The 21,197-nt window shown below is 43.3% G+C and overlaps 3 protein-coding genes across 3 annotated transcripts; all 3 read left to right on the top strand.

Annotated features, from left to right (window-relative positions):
- Positions 1–4,614: 4,614 nt before the first annotated feature.
- On the top strand, positions 4,615–6,132 carry LOC132261391 (small ribosomal subunit protein uS5m). The gene is made up of 2 exons (XM_059760191.1): positions 4,615–4,800; positions 4,891–6,132. The coding sequence occupies exons 1-2, from the start codon at positions 4,668–4,670 to the stop codon at positions 6,048–6,050; spliced, it is 1,293 nt and encodes a 430-aa protein (XP_059616174.1). The 5' UTR covers positions 4,615–4,667; the 3' UTR covers positions 6,051–6,132.
- A 26-nt stretch (positions 6,133–6,158) lies between these two features.
- LOC132261394 (autophagy-related protein 2 homolog B-like) lies at positions 6,159–11,958 on the top strand. The gene is made up of 4 exons (XM_059760194.1): positions 6,159–7,049; positions 9,380–9,701; positions 11,229–11,903; positions 11,948–11,958. The coding sequence occupies exons 1-4, from the start codon at positions 6,882–6,884 to the stop codon at positions 11,956–11,958; spliced, it is 1,176 nt and encodes a 391-aa protein (XP_059616177.1). The 5' UTR covers positions 6,159–6,881.
- LOC132261390 (autophagy-related protein 2 homolog B-like) lies at positions 11,875–19,689 on the top strand. The gene is made up of 7 exons (XM_059760190.1): positions 11,875–12,047; positions 12,547–13,830; positions 13,898–15,496; positions 15,559–17,065; positions 17,365–17,492; positions 17,566–17,720; positions 18,617–19,689. Exons 1-7 carry the CDS (start codon positions 12,017–12,019, stop codon positions 18,992–18,994), a joined length of 5,082 nt encoding a protein of 1,693 aa, XP_059616173.1. The 5' UTR covers positions 11,875–12,016; the 3' UTR covers positions 18,995–19,689.
- Positions 19,690–21,197: the final 1,508 nt, after the last annotated feature.

The raw sequence follows: 21,197 nt of genomic DNA, 5'->3' as shown, positions 1-21,197 counted from the left end.
GAAGCTCTCTCCACGCGGGCGGGGCTTTCGATGATGCTATCCAACCAGATTGGGTCTGTGAGTGATTTCGATGGCAATTGGTTTTGGTGCTATGTACCTCCTGGACGGCACTTAAGGCCATACACACACGCCAGCGAGAGCACAGTGAGTTTCCAACGCACACAGGCGCGCACACTGCGACGCTCCTGATGCCGAAGGGAAAAAAGGACTCTGCAGAAAAATACTGCTTTCTGACACACTCACCAGCAACATATGCAAGGGGACCTGAATGGCATCCCAACCCCCTGTTCGCCGCCAGGCAATTTCGACAGGAGGGCTCGGATCGTTGCTCTTGGTGGGGTTTCAAGGAGAAATCCTCGCACAGCGGAAATTCATCATTTTGCTGCAATTTAATTTCCATCAGGTATTCGCACAAAAGCCCGTCGCCAAGGATCAAATGGAAGAAAATTGCGCAGATGAGACGCATTCCAGGCCGGATTTTCAATCTGGTTGCCAATGCGAGGGAGTCCTCTTGAATTGTGCTGCCAGGATAAAGCGACGCTGGGAGTCAATTTCAGAGTGCTTCGCCAGTATATTTGTGCTGCAAATAGAACGACCACAATTTCAATGCTAGATTTAGGAAATATATGGAAATACATAGCGCAAAAATTGCACATAAATCGGATCAGTTGTAAATACACGAACACAAAGCCTTTCGGCCAATCCCACTTGATCAGCTCAATTGCACAGAAAAACCCAGTTGCTAAGTGCTAAATTAAAGATAACTTTAAAAAAAATCATAGGATTTATAGCAATTCGTATAACATTAAATTGTACAATCTTTTGACGTAGTTGTGCGCTTATAAAGTGTCTGAATAATATGTAGTAGCGAAAATTAGTTTAGGACACCTATAAAATTTTGGGACAATTTATTTTTGGTATTAAAAAATCGATATTTCTTTCAAGTTTGGTGATATTTACCTTAAGATAAAAAATCATTAGAATGTAATGACCTTTCAATTGGCGTTAAGATCATTGCGATATCTCAATTCGGGGCTGAGATATTGCAAACTGCAGAGAGATGTGCGCAAAAGGGCAGCGAAAATTAAGTTAGGACAATACTGACTAGGATAACCACATTAAATTATAAGTTTTGACTTGCCAACTTGCTTATTGTATGTTTTTAGCTACCGTTTAATGCTTTTGTATCATTTCTTTCGCACAACCGCGGCCAAGTTTATCATTAAAGAACAATCATGTAGTAAACTCAACAGAATTTCTAATTTCAAATAAATCTAACTCAGTGTTTGAATAGGACAAAATAGTTTACAAAGATTTGATTTTCTTCTTTCTATATAAAAATTGATAAGTTAATAAGCAATATTTTTATGTGTTTACTTCAGAAGAAATTGTTGCAGATATAAATTTACCATTTCATAGCTAATCGACCCACGCGAAACCCACTTTAACGTTGACTTTAAAGAAATCCAGGATATCTTCGCCATGCTATCTCAATGAGACAATCTTCAAGAGTCTTTGTCATGAAATCTACGAAATTTTTTTGTCTCCCTGCCTCCCAGAAAAAGTTTCAATCCGTCTTTTCGGCAAGACTTTCAAACGCTAATTTTATCGCGAGTAAACAAACAAATTGCGATAGAATAATATTTTTCCAGAGTGTGTAATTGCGTCAGAATGGACTTTTTGCACGCACACACGCCACACAGAACAATCGTCAAAGCATTGCGTAACTGTGTTTTGGCACTCGTGGAATGCAAGAGCGAACGGGAGATCTGTGCGAGGAAGGGTCCTCGAGATGTGCTTCAGTTCGCTCCCGTGTGTGCCGCGCACAAACAACAGAGCGGATCTTTGAGTCTCCAGCTGGAGAGATCATCTAATCGAGATGCTATGGAGGCGGTCAATGGCAGAGGCCCAAATGCCGCCCTATAATGGCAATGAGGCAAATATTTATAAGCACAGCTCTTGAGATCGATACGGATCTGAGATTTCCCAGAGACAGAGTGAGAGTGAGAGAGAAGCGAATTTGGGATTTCAAGGGAGTTTTTCTAGTCTTCCGCGCTTCGTGCAGAAATCGATGCACTGACGGAGGGAAAAAGGCTGAGAAGGAAATGGCAAAGCGCGTTTGTGTTTCCGAGCGATGCACTTCAAGAGGGAGAGAGCTTTCCTTGTCGGTGGTCAGAAAAGTGGCGGGATGAGGGGCGGAGAGGTGACTGCCATAAAACACCGCACAAGGATTATCGAGTGCAGACGGAGTGCAGGAAGGGTGTGAGTGATACTCGTAACACATATAAGTAGCATATAAAAGTTGTTGACGTCGAAGGGCTCCTCCAAGAGCTCTCGACGAGTCTCATTGACCGGCGGAGCTGAGGATCCTTGTCTCACGCGCGCACTTTTCATCCTCGCTCTGTCCCTCTTCCGACTCACTTTTCACTTCCACCTCTCGGTCTGAGGCTGTCCAGGTCGCACATCCCGAAAATGCCCGCGTGTCCTTCCGTGCACTGATCCCAGGACTTTTCACCTCCCGCTTTTCTCGCCGAACTCCTCGCATTGCCATTCCATTTGTTTGTTTTGCACTTGATATTTTGGAGTCTCTGCAATTATTTTAATTGCTTTCCACCCTCGCTCGGCACATTATTGTTTACTTTTCATCCTGCCAAATTAAATGGGAAAATCCTCTCTCTGTTGGCCTTTCCAGTACGACACACGTCGCTGAATGTCAATGGACAAATTTGCAAAAATATGAGTCCACAGTCCAAATAAAATGAATAATAGCTGATGTGACATGAATTTCAGCTCCTGATCCCAAACCTGGAGACATCGCGCTTACCTGTGTGAATTTGCCTCATTGTTGGCAACATCATTTAATACCACATCTCTCAATGGACTCAATGAAGCTATCAATGGTCGCCCTGTAATTACACATTAAGAGAGCGAAAAGAGGAAAAGAGTGATGAATTGAGGGTATCTTGCGTGGGTAAGAAAAAGAGCTGGAGAGGAGGAGATTATTTGAAAGAAAAAGTGCTGCCGAGGAAGAGCCACAAAGGGAATTCCTCGTCATGGCATTGTTGAACGGCAATAGTTGATGTTTACAAAACACCAATTATATGCATTCACCCACCCATTCAAGTGAACGAGGGGATGATAAATGATGGATTGGCCCCGGAGGCAATATTATGCATGACATCACTTGATGCCATCATCGAGGCACTTCCTTCCACGCTCGACGCACCGGAGAAGCCGGCGGCTCTCAAATGATTACAGGACTTGCAATGGGATTAGGCCATGGCAATGATTTATATCTCAGACAGAGTGACGACAATTGGCTCTTCACTTCCGAGAGGACTTCTGGTATTCTCACGAATATCCAATGTTTTATTGAAATTGTTTCGAGAATTGAAAGTCACATTGAATTACTTTTTAATTCGAATCAAGAGTAAAATGATCAAAAGCGTGTAAATTCTTTCTTTAGGATCAGAAAAATCCTCGACAAGTGCTTAAATTGAATCTTAAAATTTTCTATTCTTATTTTCAAAGTGTATTTCTGTGAACTCTTAAAGAAGTATCAAATAGAACCTTAAGAGATTCATTATAAGTTGAGAATCATTGCACATATTTAAAGTGCTGAAAGTTTCGCGAATTTGCCAGACAAATTATCTCTCCCTTGATTCTGAGTTTGAAAAGAAAATTCATCTCTCAGTAAACTTTTTTTCACTTAGTAAAGTGCGGCAAGTGTGTTTAATAATAAGGTGAATGAAGAATATTGAAATGAAATGATGCAAGTGGAAATGTATTCTCTCTAAATAGGATTATTTGTGTCTTCAAAGAGCGAAACGCACTGATGCCCTTTTATCCATTGGACCTGAATAGATCCTTCGTTCCTCCCATTCATTTTGTGCTTGTCCTTCACTGTAATTAAAAGTTAGTCCACTCGTGGGAAGAAGAAGTGGAGAATCAAAGGAAGAATGGAAAAATCGTCCATTGAAGCCATTGAAACAGAGGAAAAGCTGCGACAAATTCTGTTGGAAATTGCGGAACCAGAAAAGGTGAAAGATGTGTCTGGGAGGGCTGTATTTGCAGAAGCATTGGTGCCTGCTGCTGCTCTGGGCAGGAGGGTGAGCACGAGATATATGGAGAATGTTACCAGTGAGATCCACTTGAAAATTTTGTATTATATATAGAACCCGACATTTATGCAATAACGCATGAATTGCTGCACTTTCAAAAGGACCGTCCTCCGAGCTTCAGGGGGGTTTAATCGCATTTCACAGACCATGCCATGGAGCGCTAATCTCAACTTCACATCACTATTGTGCAGAGAGTGTCGAAATACGCCATTTACCACACAATTTGATACAATTTCTATTCAATAGTTGTTGTCTAGCTATTCACTCTTCGCTCTCATGTGAAATTGGGAGGGGATTTTCCCCTATTTCTGACATCGTAATTTTTAGATAGAGTATTGATATGGTAATGAGATGTATTTCTTTATTTTATTGCATTAAATTTAATATAAGAGCATTTTACCGTTGTAAGTTAAATCACAGAAATACAAATTTCCCGCAAATGTACTTTTCCGTACTAGTCGCGAGTGGCGCTATTGTCGCAGTGAGGATGTTGCTGGCACACTGGCATGGCAGTAGTTTCCGGCTGTGCAAAAGGTGTTCGCAAAAATGAATATTTTAGTGAGAAATCTTAGTAAATTGCGAATAAACACAATTACTAACACCTGCTCGAGTATTCTCCTTCAGCAGACAATCAATCCTCAAGTGCAAATTGCCAGAAAGACGAGTTTCTTCGTGAAATGTAAGAAAAACTGTGCTTAACCTCAATTGCTTGCGCAATGTTTTTCTTTGACAAATTTCCTTGATTTCTGTTTTCGGGGATTTCTTCCAGTGCCCGCTGAGCAGATATGGAAGGGTGTGTATTCTGTGAGCAATGCCGGAAGGAAGAGAGGTCGCGGACGTGGAGCAGCTAAGAAGAAAGGCAGAGACTTGAATCGCGGTCAAGTAATTGGTGTGGGCAAGATAAACATGGTCTGGCCAGGTCTCAATGCTCCTGTCGTGCGCGGCCGGGAGATGGTGAAGCGTGAGGAGTTGCCAGAGGACAAGGAGCGTGAGGCGAAGCTGATAAAACTGAGAGATTCCATGGGCTTCCGGCGGCTGGGAAGGATCAATCCAATCGATCGCGGATGGTCAGGACACAAGATGCCGGGCAGGAGTATTGGGCCGCCGGATCCAATTGGAGACCAAACATTCGATGGCTTTGACACGCGCGTGCTGGAGCTGAAGCAGGTCTTCGTCATGAAGGGAAATGTGGGCAGGAAGAGACGACTGTCCGTGATGGCGGTGACAGGAAATGGGAATGGCATTGCTGGCTTCTCTGTGGCTAAGGCGATTGACAACAAGACCGTCCTGAGGAAGGTGAAGAACCGCGCTGGCCAGAAGCTGATCCACGTGGAGCTCTGCAATGGACACACGGTGTACCATGACATCTTCTGTCAGTTCGGAGCCACGAAGATTTTCATGCAGAGAAAGCCCGAGGGTTACGGGCTGATTTGCCACAGAGCTATCAAGACTATTTGTCAAGTTATTGGCATAAAGGATTTGCACGCCAAAATTGAGGGCTCCACGAACGTGCAACACATCGTGAAGGCATTCTTCATTGGAATGCTGAAGCAGAAGACTCACCAGCAACTCGCCGAGGAGAAGGGTCTTCACGTGGTGGAGTTCCGCAAGGATCAGGGTAATTTCCCCACTGTCGTGGCCTCACCAACTAAGTGTCGCACGGACGATGAGATTCCCAGCAATGAAATCATGGATTTCACTCAGCACGGCCTCGACGGGAACATTATGCTGAAGAGGAAGAAGTACAAGCCCTTCTACCTGGGCACCTATGGACACAACAAGCACCTCAGGAAGCAGGAGACCAAGCGAGGTCACTTTGAGACCATAATCGACATGAAGGTGCATCACGGGGAGATCAAGAGCTTCTACACTGATAAGTATCCGGAATGCAGGCCATTCGTGAGGGCCAAAAAGCAGGCTGAAGAGTAGAGAATACTTAGTGAACAGTGAGCATTTCTAGTGCAAGGACAGTTGATTTTCAATAAAAACTTAATTGAATCCATTAAGAGAAGATTCCATTTATTTTTAGACCTTTTATTGCCTCTATTGTGAATTTGTGTGAGGCGCGAGGGATGAAAGAATGGATGAAAGCCCCTTTGTTTGTTTTTAAATTCCGATCAGCTGGTCTCTCCACAGCTGATTGGCTGAAAATTGGCCACCAGGTGGCATGAGCGGCGGCAAGTTGTGGGAAATCATCCAGCCATCCAACTGCCCATAAATTACACTGCAACTATTTTGTCACTACACGTCGTTTAGTGCGCACTTCCTAGAGGGAATTATTGCCATTTTGCCTTCCATAACTGTCTGTGAATTCATGTGGTGCTAGATAGTTTGGAGTTTGTGGGGTGTTTTCGGTGGATTATCGTGTAATTCGCGCACTTTGGCCGCGGAGTTGCTGTATTGAGGCGCGAGCACGCATGAGGAGAGAAGGCCAGAACAGTGAGGCGTTGGTCAGCCGGGTAGTTTTTGACAAAACAAAGGAAGAGTGCAGAAAAGTGTGTTGAGACAGAGCAAAATGTTGGGCGGAAAATACCCGTGAAAAGTTCATCTGGCTGCCCAAATTGATGTGTAGGCGCTCGCGGGAGTTACGCAATAGCATTTGGCGGTGTGAAACCTTGTGGCCCGTGCGTGCATATGCGGGAAAAGTGCGTCTGACTGTGGCGTGTCACGGAGTGAGAGACTGCGGAAGACAGAGGGCGCACAGCAGAGGCTGATCGGGGGGCCACAGCACAGACACGAGCGGGGCAACCAGCACACGCGATGCCCTGGTACGCGCTCTGGTCGGACGTGATCAAGAAGAAGGTGTGCAGGTATCTGCTGCAGCGCTATCTGGGGCAGTTCCTGCAGGAGAAGCTCTCCCTGGAGCAGCTCAATGTGGACCTGTACAACGGCAAGGGCACCGTCTACGACGTCGCGCTCTACTCCGAGGTGAGCATGGCGCCCCAGGGGCGCTTCTGCGACCGTCGCGGAAAAAGGACAGAAAGGGGATGGGCGGAAATCTCTCAATTGCGTAGTGGGAAAATGTCCCAAAAAAGCACCCGTGCACACTTTTCGCGCTCGGGGAGACAGCGCGTGTGAGCCTTTTTCGGGGGCGACGCGGCAGCATTGAACTTATGTAAATCACTTCTCGCACATCGCAAAAGTCTTCCGGAGAGGAAAACACTGAGAAAAAAAGTCACACACTAGCGCGAGAATGTTGAAAAGATCACGCATTGCGGTGATTAATTACGCGAGGTGAATTTTTTACGGCTTGCAAAATATGTGCGTAATTCGCTTTATCTCTGTTATCATGGCTTTGAAAAGTGGTTTATTTTTCTAATGGGAAACCTTGTCAAGTGCAGCGATGGAATGTAGAATAGTTTTTAGAATATTGTAAAGATGCGTACGCGTAAAATATTGCTCTCGATCACGCACAAATAGCGTCACATTCTTCACGTGTTTGCTTCAATGTGGATAGATTGCAAGTTGAGAAAAAAAGGCCCATCCATATTTCGTCTCTCACTCACACTTTTGCGTATTTCTTGCGTTCGCGCGAATAATCGCGAGATTGAGAGTGTTTTTTTCCTCATTTCGTCTTTTTTCTACACACACACTAGACTAGAGTGTGAGACGCAGAAAAAAGCTGCGAGTTCAATGTCTCAGACGTTCAGTTAAATTTCCTTTTTTGTAATTCTGGATGTCCTCAAGTCGCGAGGAAATTATCTGTCTCTGTGTGTGTGTGTGTGTTTGTGGAGGAAAAATTCAGTGCGAAGGAGGCAAAGTGGGTCACATTAGAACTGAGAGACAGAGTGAGAGATAAACCATAAATATATGTTTTTCTTATCAGGCGATCGTGAAAAAAAGTGTCGAAGTAGAAAAAGAGCGAGATTGTTTTGGGATTTTGTCACTGAATCACACTTTAGCTTTTGCGTCTTCGCGAAAGTGCTAAAAACACACGAATGCGCACAAATACAAAGCTTCACATGGTTTGTGTTTGAACGCGATTCTCTCATCTCTCTTGTCAAATTTTATATTCAAAAGACTTGTAAATATATTGTGAAATAGATAATTTTTCAATAACTATTTTTCCATCAAAGAGGTGAAAAGAAAAAAGAAGAAAAACATGTGGCGAAACATTTGAAGAGCGCGCGCGTTTGGAAGCGAAAAAGATAAGGCCAGAAAAGCCATCAGAATTGGATGCTTCTTTGTCTGAAAATGAGCAAAAGTCTTGTGCTGTTTTCGTATGGTGTGTGCAAAAAAGGTAGCAGAAAGGCAAAAGAGAGTCTCTCAAGTCTTCCTCCAGCGTCTTTTTGTCCGACTCTCCGCGTGTGTCTCGGCCAGCTGACCATTTAAAATCATATGTTTTTTGTTTTGTCGTCTCTTCGCCTCTTTGTGACTTCTATTTACCAACATTATCGCACCGTCCATTCGCGAATGTTTCATCATCGCACACTCGCTCTCCATGAGAATTTTAATGACTTTTTTTCTTCTGTCCACATTTGGAGACGCTCGAATATATGCAGGAATAATAATAATAATAATAATTTCCACAGCACCTGCCGAGACGCCGTGTCTTGGCGGGGCCGAAATAATGCTCATGTGGCGCAGGCAAAAATGCCATTTGCAAACTATTAAAAGCGATCACTATCGGCTGAAAGTATGTACTTTCCAAGGGAATTCTTTCAACTGCCGATATTCGTTGTTTCTCCACGGTGAATTCACAATAAAAACAGCTTGAAGGAATTTCTTTTGATTGTTTATTGGGGAAATACTGAATGTCAACTTACGAAATGCACACCCTCAATTCCTTTTAAGTCACCTTGAGTGAGTTCATGGTGTGTTGGAACAGTTCTTCTTGTAGTCTTTAGTTAGTTCTGACGAAGAAGATTTACTTTGATTTTCCTGTGTTGTGATAGTTTGATCTATTTTGGAGAAAAGTGAATGAGAGTGGAAGAAAATTCTACTTCCTTTACCATCTTATGTCGTGTCAGGGTTTAAATGGAACATTGATGACTACAAAAATATCTTGTAGCGACGAAAACACGACGAAAGAGAGATTTGTTTCCGACTCCACAAATATACAATGATGATGATTCTTCGGTGTAAAAGTCTATTAATAGGCAGACAATTCATGAACTTTACCGTGTGTAGAGAGTGATAAAAACTGTAGAAAATGCTACACTTTTCGACGCGACGTGCGGATTAGCAAATTCAAACGACAAAACACTTGAAATTCAATTCCATCTCGTTAATTCTCTCCACTCTTTTTACCTTTGTAGGCCCTCAATGAGCTGTGCCAAAGTCAAGGATGGGCCCTGGAAGTGATCGAGGGCTACTTGGGCTCCGTCACGGTGAATATACCGTGGAATGCCCTCATGACGGAGGACAGTTTCATCGAAGTGTCTGGCCTGTATTTGGCGCTGAAGCCAAAGCCAACGACCAAGGAAGGCCAATCGGTGCTGGAGTCCATGTGGTCCTCCATGAGCAGCTCGATGCAATTGGCGCAGGATTGCATGGATCGCGAGGGTGAGAATCTGGCACAGAATGTCCAGATGAGCGCAATGGAGGGCATTGAGAGATTTGCACAGATCATCGATAATGGTGAGTTGAATTTTGTAAATGATAATAAAATTGTGTTGTCGTACAACGCAATTTGAATCGACAAAGTGAGTGTGTGTTGATTAGTTCGCTGTTAATTTACATAGTAAATTCAAATCAAATTGTTCTTTCAGGTCGAGGTTTTCTCTGACCAAAGACTGTTTTCCTATGCAAAAATTCCAAGAGAAAAATTATTTTTATTTTGCACACTCATTTACAATTCCTTTTGCCACCTTATTTTCAATGCCGATTAATCATCAAGTGGAATATATTTTTATTTTTTTCTTACTTGATTTCCCTTCTGTTGTCTCACATTTTGGGATTTAAGGCATGTCGCGTTTTTTGTTGTTTGGGAAGGATGAGTCCAATCTCAAATGCTCTTTTGTGTCTCTTGGGTTTAATGACGAAAGTATTGACTAATCTTGCATTGTTTTGGGGTGAATGAAATTTAATAGCAAACAAATACACCGCAAGCTATTGGTTTTATTGTGACTCGGAGAGTGATTTGTGAGGTGATTGACTGAAGAGTGCACAATCAATCTTTCTCTGTTTTGACTAATATTATTGTGGTTTAGTCCACAGGGTGGACTTTACACACACACACAAACACAGAATTTCTCAAAGTCGCAATTTTCTAATGCAATCTGATATGATGTTTTCTTTTTCGAGTCTAATTCTCTATACGCGATCGTCTCGAACACGTGTCAACATTGCACAATCGCGCACTCTTTAGTGATCTGATCATCGCAGTAAAGAAAAATTCCTCAGTGTTTACTCTCAACATTGTTGATATATTGTACATTTTGCCAATCTCACAGTGCGTTCTCTTCAGATTTATTGTGATAAATGTGAAGTTCTTGTTTATTTTTGCAAACTAATCAAAAAGATTCCCTATTGCTCTATATATTTATCTCACATTGCACAGTAATAGAGAGTTATTCTTTCTGTTCAGAGTTGCGCGAGTAGCGATGAAAAAAGAGCTTCACTATATTGATGTGTGTTGTGTTGTGAAACCTCGCCCACGAGGCTCATTTTTCTCCTCAAGTGCGTGCTAATATTTGTAAATTCAAGTAGATTTTGTGAATGTTTAGTGGAGGGGAAGTGATTATCACTGGTAAAATCATAAATGTTTTGTCCAACAACAATGCACAGAGAGAGAAAGACAGCGCAATAATAAATTAATCGAGGGAATACTGTCATTTGTTATTTTAATTGAGAGTGTGACTTTTTGTGTAATAAAATGGGTTGAATAGGGAAGAAGAGATAAAATATGTTGGACTTTGTTGCTATTTTAGCGATATTTTGAACTATTCAACATGGGGGAAATTGGAATATATTTTTCTAATAATAGAATTTATGTGTGTGCCTGTGTGTCTGGTGAACAAAGAGCAGGAGGATTTCAGTGTAGGAAAAAAAAGAAAGAACACGGAAGACTTTTTGCCTCTGCCCGATAAATAGTTTGTTGATATATTTTTCGATATGGATTTTTAATGGCTATTTTTTCTCTGTTTTTCTCTCATTGTCTTGCAGTTCTCAATAGGATAAAGGCCAAATTTGTCGACACGGTGGTTCGACTGGAGTATGTGTTGCCGAATCAACAGAGAGGAATTGCAATTGTGGTGAAGATCAAGAAGATTGAGTATCAGAATGAAGTGGGTGGCGATACGCAGGAGAGTGGAGACAATGCCAACTCTGCCGGCGCTCCTGAGAGTGACGGATCACCCTCGGCGTCACGCAAAAAGTCTTACTTCATCTCCACACATGCTATTCATCACATTGTGTTCGAGGACATTTCGTTCTACACGGAGGAGTTCATCTTGGTGGATGACAGTCGCAAAGGCCAGAGTCGAGCGTCGAGTGAACCACTGAGTGACATCAATGAGCAGTTCCATAGCACAATCTCCAGCATGTCGTCCACAATGCAGGACAGCCGAGAGACATTCCTGAGTGAGGATCGCGAGGAGGCGACTGGCGATGACGAGGATGATGTTGGGACGAAGATTGTGACGAGCGGACAGATCCTGATGGGGCGTCTGCGGACGCGCCAGGAGGTGCGGATTCGCATGAAGCAGTCTGAGAATGTTCCTGGACCAAAGGTTGAGATGGATCTCAGTCTCGGCGCCATGGAGGTGTTTTTGTCGCCACGTCAAGTGCATCTGTTGCTATGTCTCAGCGAGAGATTCACCGGAGAGGCGGCGGCCAGTGGTGCCGCGGCGACAGATGATGCGTGTGCATCAGGTGCTGAGAAGCAGACGCCTAGACAGGTGCCTGTGGCCAATGTGGCCCTGTCGACGGGCACGCAAACGCCCTTCAATCCAATGTCTGGCGGATGGTCCAGCAATATGTATGGTGAGTCACATCTTGGCAATTATCTGGAATGCATATTGAATTAAGTGATAATGGCAAGCTTGTTGCAAATATATGTGAAAAACATGTACTTTTCCAAGCAATTCACACAACCAATACAGAGATATCGTGAGGCATTTGCATTAGTGCAGGTCAAGAAGATGTTTAAACAAGTCACAAAGACAGTTAATTGTATTATATTTGAGATATAATCTCTATGTGTTTGGTGACATCTTAGCTTATTTACTCAAATTAACTCTGCTGAGATTAATTGAAGTGAATGCCTGGCCGAGGTTGAGGGAAATAGTCCGTGTGGGAGACAGTTTAACAGTAAGCGACAGTGATTTACGAACAGATGTATGTAAAAATAGAGTTCTTCAATATGTTTCTTTATTTAGGTCAATGTATATATAAATGCTATACACATTTTATCATTTATATCCTTATTTAGTCATTTATGTAAGCAAGAATTTTCATTATTTGATTTTATTTCTTCTTGCAGATGATTCAGCTAAATCATGTCAGCAAATCTTCTATTCTATTGCCGAGCCACAGAATCCCGTGGGTGGAAATATCTTTGATTCTGTGATGTCCTCGAGTAGCTCCATGACGAGTTCCATGAGCTCAGCGACGAATTGTGGCAAGAAGGGCGGCAGTGGCTTTGATGTGGACAACTCCATGATATCACGCTTTGCCATGCGAATTGCCTCTATTCTCGTGATTATCCTCCATGAGGACATTCTGTTTGAGAGCTCACTGGATGCACAGCAGTGTTTGCCACTGACGTCGGAGAGTGTGAGCAAGATGAAGATGATGTCAGAGGGATTGTTCCAGAAGCTGCAGGATGTGGACTATGACGGGGAGAACTTCGAGGAGTGTCTCAATGGTGCGCTGACGGATCATCATCTGCGTCTGTGGCTGGCGCCGGTGATTGCTGAGGGTGATGAGCAGAGGAATATGAAGGAGAACCTGATGCAGGTGGCGATATCTGTGGCGCGTGGGCATGTGAAGGAGATTCTCACCGATGTGGCTGTGCCTTTGTTAGATTTCAATCGGGACGAGTCTTCCGCGGCCAGCGGCCTGGCGTGTCGGCCGGACATTGTTGTCAATGTGCACAAATTGGAGAAGATTCGCCATCGTGGTGGCGCCGTGCGCTACTCACTGCCAATCACAACGATTAACTGTGTCCTGGCATCTTGCAACACTGAGATCGACATCTCAATTTATGATCGACTGAAAGCGGTGCTAGACGAAACACCCTTCGACGGTGTATCGTCCAATGTAGACTATAGGACATCTGCCAAGGAGCCAACTCAGACCACCACGACAATCGTGGTGGCGTCACAGTGTGTGGATTTGAAGCTGCGCTTCCCCATTCCTGACCTTCGACCTCTGCACGATCCACAGCGCGTTCCCTGGTGGCGACGAAATGTGCGTCCGGACTTCCTTACACTGCGCCTCCATGGCATGAAGATGACAAATGTGGCAACATCGGGATATAAGGTGGAGGCTCGGGAGATTCACATGTTCTATTGTGAGAACGACAGGGCGCCTAGTATAGCCATTGGGCGGGCCTCGCAGCGTCTTGACGCTGAAACGCAATTGATTGATATTCCAGCGGTGCTAATTGAGGTGATTCCCGAGGAGAGTGATACGATGAATCTCCTGGATCGCCTGGAAAGGGAATCACCGACGGAAAATGTGCAGAAGAAACCAAATCCCACACCGTTTAGCTCAAAGAGAGTCTGTCGCGAGAGTGATACACCGCACAAGAAGAGTTCCAATGGTGAGTTTTTCATTTAACATCACTCTAACAATTTATATTTACTTGTAAATTTTTTTTTATTTAACAGATGACACAGAAACACTCATTATACCTGGTGACTCGATGGAAATGTCCAACTTCTGTGACTTTGCGTACAAGAATTCTCGCCTGCGGATAAAAATCAATCTGCCACTGGTGAGTCTTCAGCTGCGCTCCAAGCATCTCTATGAGATACTGTACAATAGAATCAACTCGGATCTACTGCTGTGGGAGCCAGCAGCTCGAAGTGCCACTGTGCCACAGCAGACAATTGACAATTTTCTCAATGTCGGCATGATGGACTCAATCTATGCGCCGGCAACATCAATTCGTGCCATGGCGTCTGACTATTCGGCCACAAACACTTCGGAATCGTCGGGATCGGGTGAGGATGAGGGCGCCAATGTCTTCTATTCAATGTATGATCGGAAGAAGAGTCGCATGCCGGAGAGACAAGTGAATGAGGGGACAAAGAGCTGTGACTTGTGCATTCAGGTGTGCATCACTGAGGGATTACTCACGATGCAGGCGCCTGTGAGGGATTCGAAGAACCTCGTGATACCTGAACAATTTGGCGAGTATGTGATAAGGGTGGATGGATTGTCGCTGTTCACAGTGAAAGGATATTGTGGTAATGAGAATTTGGGATTTGTCTGTCTGGAGGTGATTGATGCTGATCTCTTTCACTGTGGCATTATCCCATCGCCAAGTTCTGATCCGCCACTCAGATGGTTTGGCTCACTTTTGCCTGAATATCTGCTCAGAACCATCTATAGCACACCCAAGGATCTCACGATGCAGAAGGCGAAGCGTGACAAGGAGCGTGAAATGATCTCTCTTGCAATTCAGATTAAGCATTGTCCGGAGCAACGATTGAAGCGCATTCGCGTGGCGGCTGGCATTGAATTGGCCACATTGAGGCACAATCCATCGCAATCGGAACACACATGGCTGACCGAGTTGCTGGATATGTTTGATGTGGTGGATTATCCAGTGCTGGGATATACAGTGTCTGGCGTTGTGACTGAGATGCATCTTCATCTGTGGGATTGCGCTATTGATTACCGGCCTATCTACTTTCCCTATCGCGCAGTGATAACACTGGGAAACTTTATGATCAGCAGCAACATCACCACTACAGCTTCTGGATGCACACTTCGCTTTGTGGCTGAGGATTGCACACTGTGTCTGGCACCACAGGCAATTGACGCTCCACCGCCGGATATGCTGGAGAGTGATTATCCGAAAATTCACGACAATTTGCACGGTGACTTCAGAGATTTGGTGTGTGTGGTGGAATTGGGACTCTTTGAGATCTCTCTGAGACTGAATGAGAAAGCCACAAGCTATGCGCCAAAATTCGACATGAGAGCCGCTCTCAATGATGTTCACATTCGAACATGTGCAGATTCAGCGCGAGCTCTTGCCCAACTAATTTCTTACATCGCAGCCAAAGGTGATTTGGAGAAGTTCGACACGGTGCCGGAAGAGAGTTGTGATTCAACGGGAAATCTAAGTGAGGCGGATGCTGATCTGCTGTCAGTGAAGTCCAGTCAGACATCTATTCCTGAAGTTACCCAAACGCAGCAGCAACACGTGAACACACTTATGGCTGAAGCGATGCAAGAGAGCGCAATTGAGGAGTCTGGTGAGTCTGTGAAATTATCCTTTTCTGTATGCTTTTGCTGAGTGTTTCTTTTTTCCTATTAGATTACTCAGATGAGGAGATTGAAGCATTGGGTCCGGGTGTGGATGTCTTCTTTTTCCCGGATGAGGCGGCCAAAATGGGTGTGAGTCCCAAGAAGTCCCTCAAGGAATCCACTCCGGACAGTGTGAGCATCACAAGTGGAGAGATTCGGGAGTTGTATGATTTTGAGTCGTCTGTGATGGGTGGTGGTGCGTCGAACATTGATCCGGAGATTGATATTGAGGTGGAGGAGGCACTGCCACAAGTGGCCAAGGAGTTGGGCAGTGTGAGACGTCGTGATATAGCAACTCCGTCCAAGAGTCATCAGCATAGAGGCATTGGTCACATGAGGAACTTGAGTTCGGGCACAGATGATGACTTTTGCTTCATTTCCGAGGAGGAGCGTGTGATTTTCTGTGGACAGAATGAGGTGGCAGTGACGGAGGATCCTATTAGGATTGTTGACAATCACTTTAGTGTGCCAAATAGGAAGCCAGATCTTCTGCAGGCGCCTCATGGCTTCCCCATGGCTGTCATTCGGTACACATTGTGCGAAATGTCTGTCACATGGCACATTTTTGGTGGATCGGACTTTGCCGTGAATGCTCCTGTGGCGCCAAAGAGGGACGAAACGCTTGGTGAGGAGGGAAGCTATGACAACTACAGACTGTCTTATCTGCCCATGTCGGATGTGTACAAATTCGGAGTGTCGTATGCTGCTGAGGGCAAGACTATGACTGAAGGGAGTTTTCGACGACACCATCAACCGACGGGGAAGTTAACCTGGAAGACTCGTGGAGGTCCTCACAGAAGACACGATATTCTGATGGAGTTTCAGTTGCACAAAGTTCGCTTCTCCCATGAGGTGTATCCGAGTGATCGGGAGCAAGCGTCGAGACAGGTTCTCCTTGTGTCAGATCTGGAGATCAAGGATAAACTCGCTGTGTCGAACATCAACAAATTCCTCTACCATCCCTCGAGTGGCCTGATAAAGCCTCACCAGTCACGTGCCAATTTGCTGGTGATTAAGGCTCTGCATCTGCGCTCAGATCTCTCTCTGCCAGCACAGGAGTGTTGTCTGCGTGTCTCCATGTTGCCGCTGCGGCTCAATATTGATCAGGATTCACTTCTCTTCCTCGTGGACTTCTTCCAGGAGTTCAGTGGGGTGGACAGTGCTCCTCCTGTGCAGGAAGGTCAGCGTCAAGCGCCACCATCCATGTCACCACCGCCCATCATGATGGTGGATCTGCCGGAGGCGGCACAGGAATTGCAGGCGCGCAAGATGGTTTCGGAGAATCTGATGCTCCTGATGGAGGATGAGGGAGAGAAGTCTACCACACCAACGACAGCGGATACGGAGGACAATTCGCCCATCTACTTCAGGAGTGTCTCCTTCAGTCCTGAAGTGAAGATCCGCATTGACTACCAGGGGAAGCGTGTGGAGTTGTCTAGAGGACCACTGGCGGGACTTCTGATGGGACTTGGGCAGCTGCACTGCTCAGAGATCCGATTAAAGCGCATTTGCCACAAGTGAGTTATGAATAACTATTGATGCTATTGTATTTTCTATCTAAAAGCACTATGCGCACATAATGTTTTGTTCCAAAATCCTATTCAGTATAAGTTGCAATTGGGGTCAATTGGCATCAAAACAGGGCTGGTTTTAATGAACCAACAGGGCACAATGGAAGGGATAAGGCATATATATATACATATACATATTATGGGAATTTGCCATTGAATTGAGAATGATTTTGAAATTTACATTGTTACACAATCCCTTCACCAATAATAATCACCTCGTTGTTTTGCGTTATTTCGCATTGCAGAAATGGAATTCTCGGCGTAGACAAGCTACTTAATTTCCTCCTTCAAGAGTGGCTGCAGGACATCAAGAGGAATCAGTTGCCATCGCTCCTGGGCGGTGTGGGACCAATGCATTCATTCATACAACTGTGTAAGTAAACAAGAGAATATTTCTTCCCTATTGGTGAGATTAATCTAAATTGATTGTTTGCTTGTTTATTCAGTTCAAGGAATTCGTGACTTGTTTTGGCTGCCAATTGAGCAATATCAGAAGGATGGACAAATTGTGCGTGGTTTGCAACGTGGTGCACAGAGTTTCACGGCACGAACAGCATTGGCTGCTCTTGAAATTACCACACGCCTCATACATTTGCTTCAGGTGAGTGAGTGAGAGAGAGAGAGAAACAGGGAGATTTTGCCACTTTCTTGTGCACTACTCAAAGCATTGCGTCATAGTGCAGGAAGATTAATTGAGGCATTTCTGCAAAATGACGGCAATTCTCGCAATTCTTGTGAGATGACTTAGAAAAGTGGGTGTTCTCTCGTAATATGTATAGCTTGTGGAAATATGCCTTTTCTTGCATGTTTGTGAAATGAAGTGGAAAACTTTTTCAATATGTGGAGCTTTATGTGAAATTGATGGTATTTCTTGGAATGACGGATAAAATCTCATGTGAATTCCACGCATTAGTTGCTCTGGAAAATTTATTAATAGATTCACATATACATATTTTCCAATTCTCCTTGGGAATTTTAGTTGGAAGGCCAAATTACAAGGGTTATCTGTGCAGAAAGGTTGAATTTTGATCCTTTTGGGTTGTTTGATAGAAAAGTTGGACTATCTATTAATTTTCCTGGAATTATTCTGATTTTTGATTGAATTCTTACCGCTTCGGTAAACTTTAAATACATTTTGCAAAAGTAATTACTTTGTCCCCTTTTTGGAGGACTCCTTACAATGTAATGTAAATAGGTAGAATATGTACGTGACAACATATTCAATATTTATGTTTAAGGAAGCACTTTGGAGTATGAAAGGAAGTGCTGTTTTCTATCCATTACTCTAGGAAATTTATTCAGTTGAGAGCATATTTGGTGAGCAAAGATGAATTTATCTCAGGATTTGTGCATGCATAGCGTAAAATTGGATCAATGTGGTTTGTTGTTTTAACACTGAACATTTGCAATTTACAAATGTGCAAGAATTTATGTAGTACAATTTTACTTAACATCTTATGATGAAGAGTGTTGTAAAATGTTTCACTTTGTTTGCAGATCACGGCAGAGACGGCTTACGATATGGTGTCGCCGGGTCCAACCGTGCGCCGTGTGCGTGGCTACAAGAAGAGCAAGAGGAAGCGCGTGCAGCCACCGCAGGACATACGCGAGGGTGTGGCGAATGCATACCAGATTGTGCGCGATGGCATTGGCGAGACGGTGCACACGATCATGGAGGTGGCGGCGCTCGAGCACGACCAGAAGGGCTACACGGGCGCCGTGGGCGCGGTGGTGCGTGAGATTCCCTCGACAATGGTGAAGCCCATCGTGTTGGCCACTCAGGCCACGACCAACGTGTTGGGCGGTGTGCGGAATCAGCTTGTTCCGGATGCTCGCATCGAGGCGCGGGAGAAGTGGAAGGAGGACGAAGACTAACATTGGCCAATATTCCTCTCCACTCACCGCTCTTGGCGATCTTCTGGGTCACTTTCTAAACTTATATCTTACCATTTTTCATATTTTGCCTATTCTTCTTTCCTTTTGATGAGTGAATATGACGATAAGAGAATCAAAAAAAAAACAAGAGAGTCAATTGCCAATTTGATTTGACATATATATAGAAAGAGAGGGAATATATATGTAGATGTGGACTCCTTTATTTCTAACGCCTTTTATCTTAGTTAGGATTTTTATTGAATACAAAATATTACTATACAAAATCAAGAAAAATGAAGGTCTATGAATTTAGTAAGAAAGTGTGAAAATATTTCCAGAAAAAAAGGTTTAAATTACATTATTAAGGAGAAATTATGCGAGGGAGGAGAAATGAAGATATTTTTGTGAAAAATTTAACACTTTCCACTCGACAAGAAATAATTAATTTATCCCTGAGCAGTTGTTTTTTTCTTCCTGTAGATATTGTGAGAGACAAATAGAGCGCATCTTTAATTGGATGAGGTAGTGATGATGATGATGATTGAGAAAGATTATGTCTTTTTTTTATATATATATTTTTTGTGAATTTATGCGATGATTTAGAAAGAAGAAAAATCATTGATAAAATTCTGTGAAAATTAGCAAACATTTTCATGAAAAAATATTTGATTTCCAAATAAATTTATTGAAATGCACTGAAGGACTCTCATTTCTTCCCACTTTTCTTGCTGCTGCACAGAGTTTTCCTCAGCTTGTCGGAAAGGTAATCTCATAGTGAAGAGCACTGGAGTGAATATCTAAGGAGGAAAAACTTTCTCGAGAGTGCAAAATACTTGTAAGCTCTTTTGAGCTTTGAGCTTTGACGACATCGCTCCCGTGAAGTACTTGAGCCAAGCTCTCGGAAAAGTGAATTTGGCAGGCACTTAAGCTGTATCTATTAGGAAGCAAGTCCCATTCAATTTGCAAACTTTTCGCCCCTTCGGATTTTAATGAGCTCGGTTATTGATTCACTTACAAAATTATCCACTTTAGCACTTGCATATTATTTATTATTTATTGTTAATGAAGATAAAGTGATTTTCAGAATAATGAAAAATGTGTTGCTTTGCAATGTTTTCCCCCAATAGAAACCATTCTCATGGTAAATTGTGCGTCCGCAGAAGCCTCATAAGTCGATTATGCAAATTCTCATGGACTCGGCATTCTCCTTGATCACTTTCTTCAGTCTTCACCTTGCCTTAACGCCTACACAATCAGCCAGTGGGTGATAAAAGGGAGAAAGAGCTGAAAAGACATACTAAATTGATGCCACAAATTTATCTACTAAGCTGAATTGAATTTTTTCTCTCTGCTCCTTTCAGCCTCGCAATTTTCACTTTCATCTTTCCGACCAATAATTCAATATTGGCTTCTTTTAACTCCTCCTCTTTCACATTTTTAAAATTTATTTCCCTGCCTCACTCTTGCAAGTCAAACAAGCTTTCCACTTTAAAGTTACATCACGAGGAGTTTTCTTTGTATGGTTGATTTGTTGATTCGTGTCACGATTTTTACAAACAGAAATCCCTCTTAAACAAATTATACGGCTTCATTCGTAGCTCTTCCTCCTCAAGCTCACACATTTTTCATCTCGTGTCTCCAATCCCATTTCTTCACTCTTTGCGCGCATATTAAATGCGACAGTTGGAAAATGTGAATTACAATGGGTGGGTAAATCTTGCAAAATTGTGACGATTATTTTATGACGCTTTCACACCATTTCATCACCGTCCAGGCGCTGACGTGTGAAATGAGGTGGAAATTATTCTTTCATGTTTCGCCTCCTTGAGAATTGTCATTAGTATTTATACCTTCAATTAAAGAAATTAAAACAATTCCACAGTGCCACTTTTCTTTCTGTGGAGCGTGTCGCCAAATTTCCATTCAAGGAGCAATTCTTGAATTGATATTTAAGTCTACTTGACACAACAATCAGCAATAACTTATGCTATATCCGGATTAAGATCCTGACAGAGAAGTTGTTTATTTTCTCTGTCTATATAAATTGTTTATTTAGAGAGAAAGGAATCTTCTGACCTCTTTTCTCAATAACTCTGGCTCATTGCCAATTAAAATCATAATAGTCTTCCATGAGAATAAGCAATCCATCCTAATGGCGTATAATTTGTTGCAATTTATACTCCTTCCATCACGTGCACCGCAG

Source organism: Phlebotomus argentipes, unplaced genomic scaffold (assembly GCF_947086385.1).
Source record: "Phlebotomus argentipes unplaced genomic scaffold, Phlebotomus argentipes genome assembly contig_47, whole genome shotgun sequence".
Taxonomy (NCBI): Eukaryota; Metazoa; Arthropoda; class Insecta; order Diptera; family Psychodidae; genus Phlebotomus; species Phlebotomus argentipes.
The sequence above is the reverse complement of the archived record's forward strand: the minus strand, read 5'-3'. Positions and strand labels throughout refer to the sequence as shown.

Excerpts from the sequence above, each read along its gene's own strand:
- LOC132261391 (XM_059760191.1), top strand. The coding sequence starts at position 4,668 with ATGAATATTTTAGTGAGAAATCTTAGTAAATTGCGAATAAACACAATT. Across the intron at positions 4,801-4,890 it reads GACGAGTTTCTTCGTGAAAT|TGCCCGCTGAGCAGATATGG; the intron begins GTAAGAAAAACT and ends GATTTCTTCCAG.
- LOC132261390 (XM_059760190.1), top strand. The coding sequence starts at position 12,017 with ATGTCTGGCGGATGGTCCAGCAATATGTATG. Across the intron at positions 13,831-13,897 it reads GCACAAGAAGAGTTCCAATG|ATGACACAGAAACACTCATT; the intron begins GTGAGTTTTTCA and ends TTTATTTAACAG. Across the intron at positions 17,721-18,616 it reads GCCTCATACATTTGCTTCAG|ATCACGGCAGAGACGGCTTA; the intron begins GTGAGTGAGTGA and ends CTTTGTTTGCAG.
- LOC132261394 (XM_059760194.1), top strand. The coding sequence starts at position 6,882 with ATGCCCTGGTACGCGCTCTGGTCGGACGTGATCAAGAAGAAGGTGTGC. Across the intron at positions 7,050-9,379 it reads ACGTCGCGCTCTACTCCGAG|GCCCTCAATGAGCTGTGCCA; the intron begins GTGAGCATGGCG and ends TTACCTTTGTAG. Across the intron at positions 9,702-11,228 it reads TGCACAGATCATCGATAATG|TTCTCAATAGGATAAAGGCC; the intron begins GTGAGTTGAATT and ends ATTGTCTTGCAG.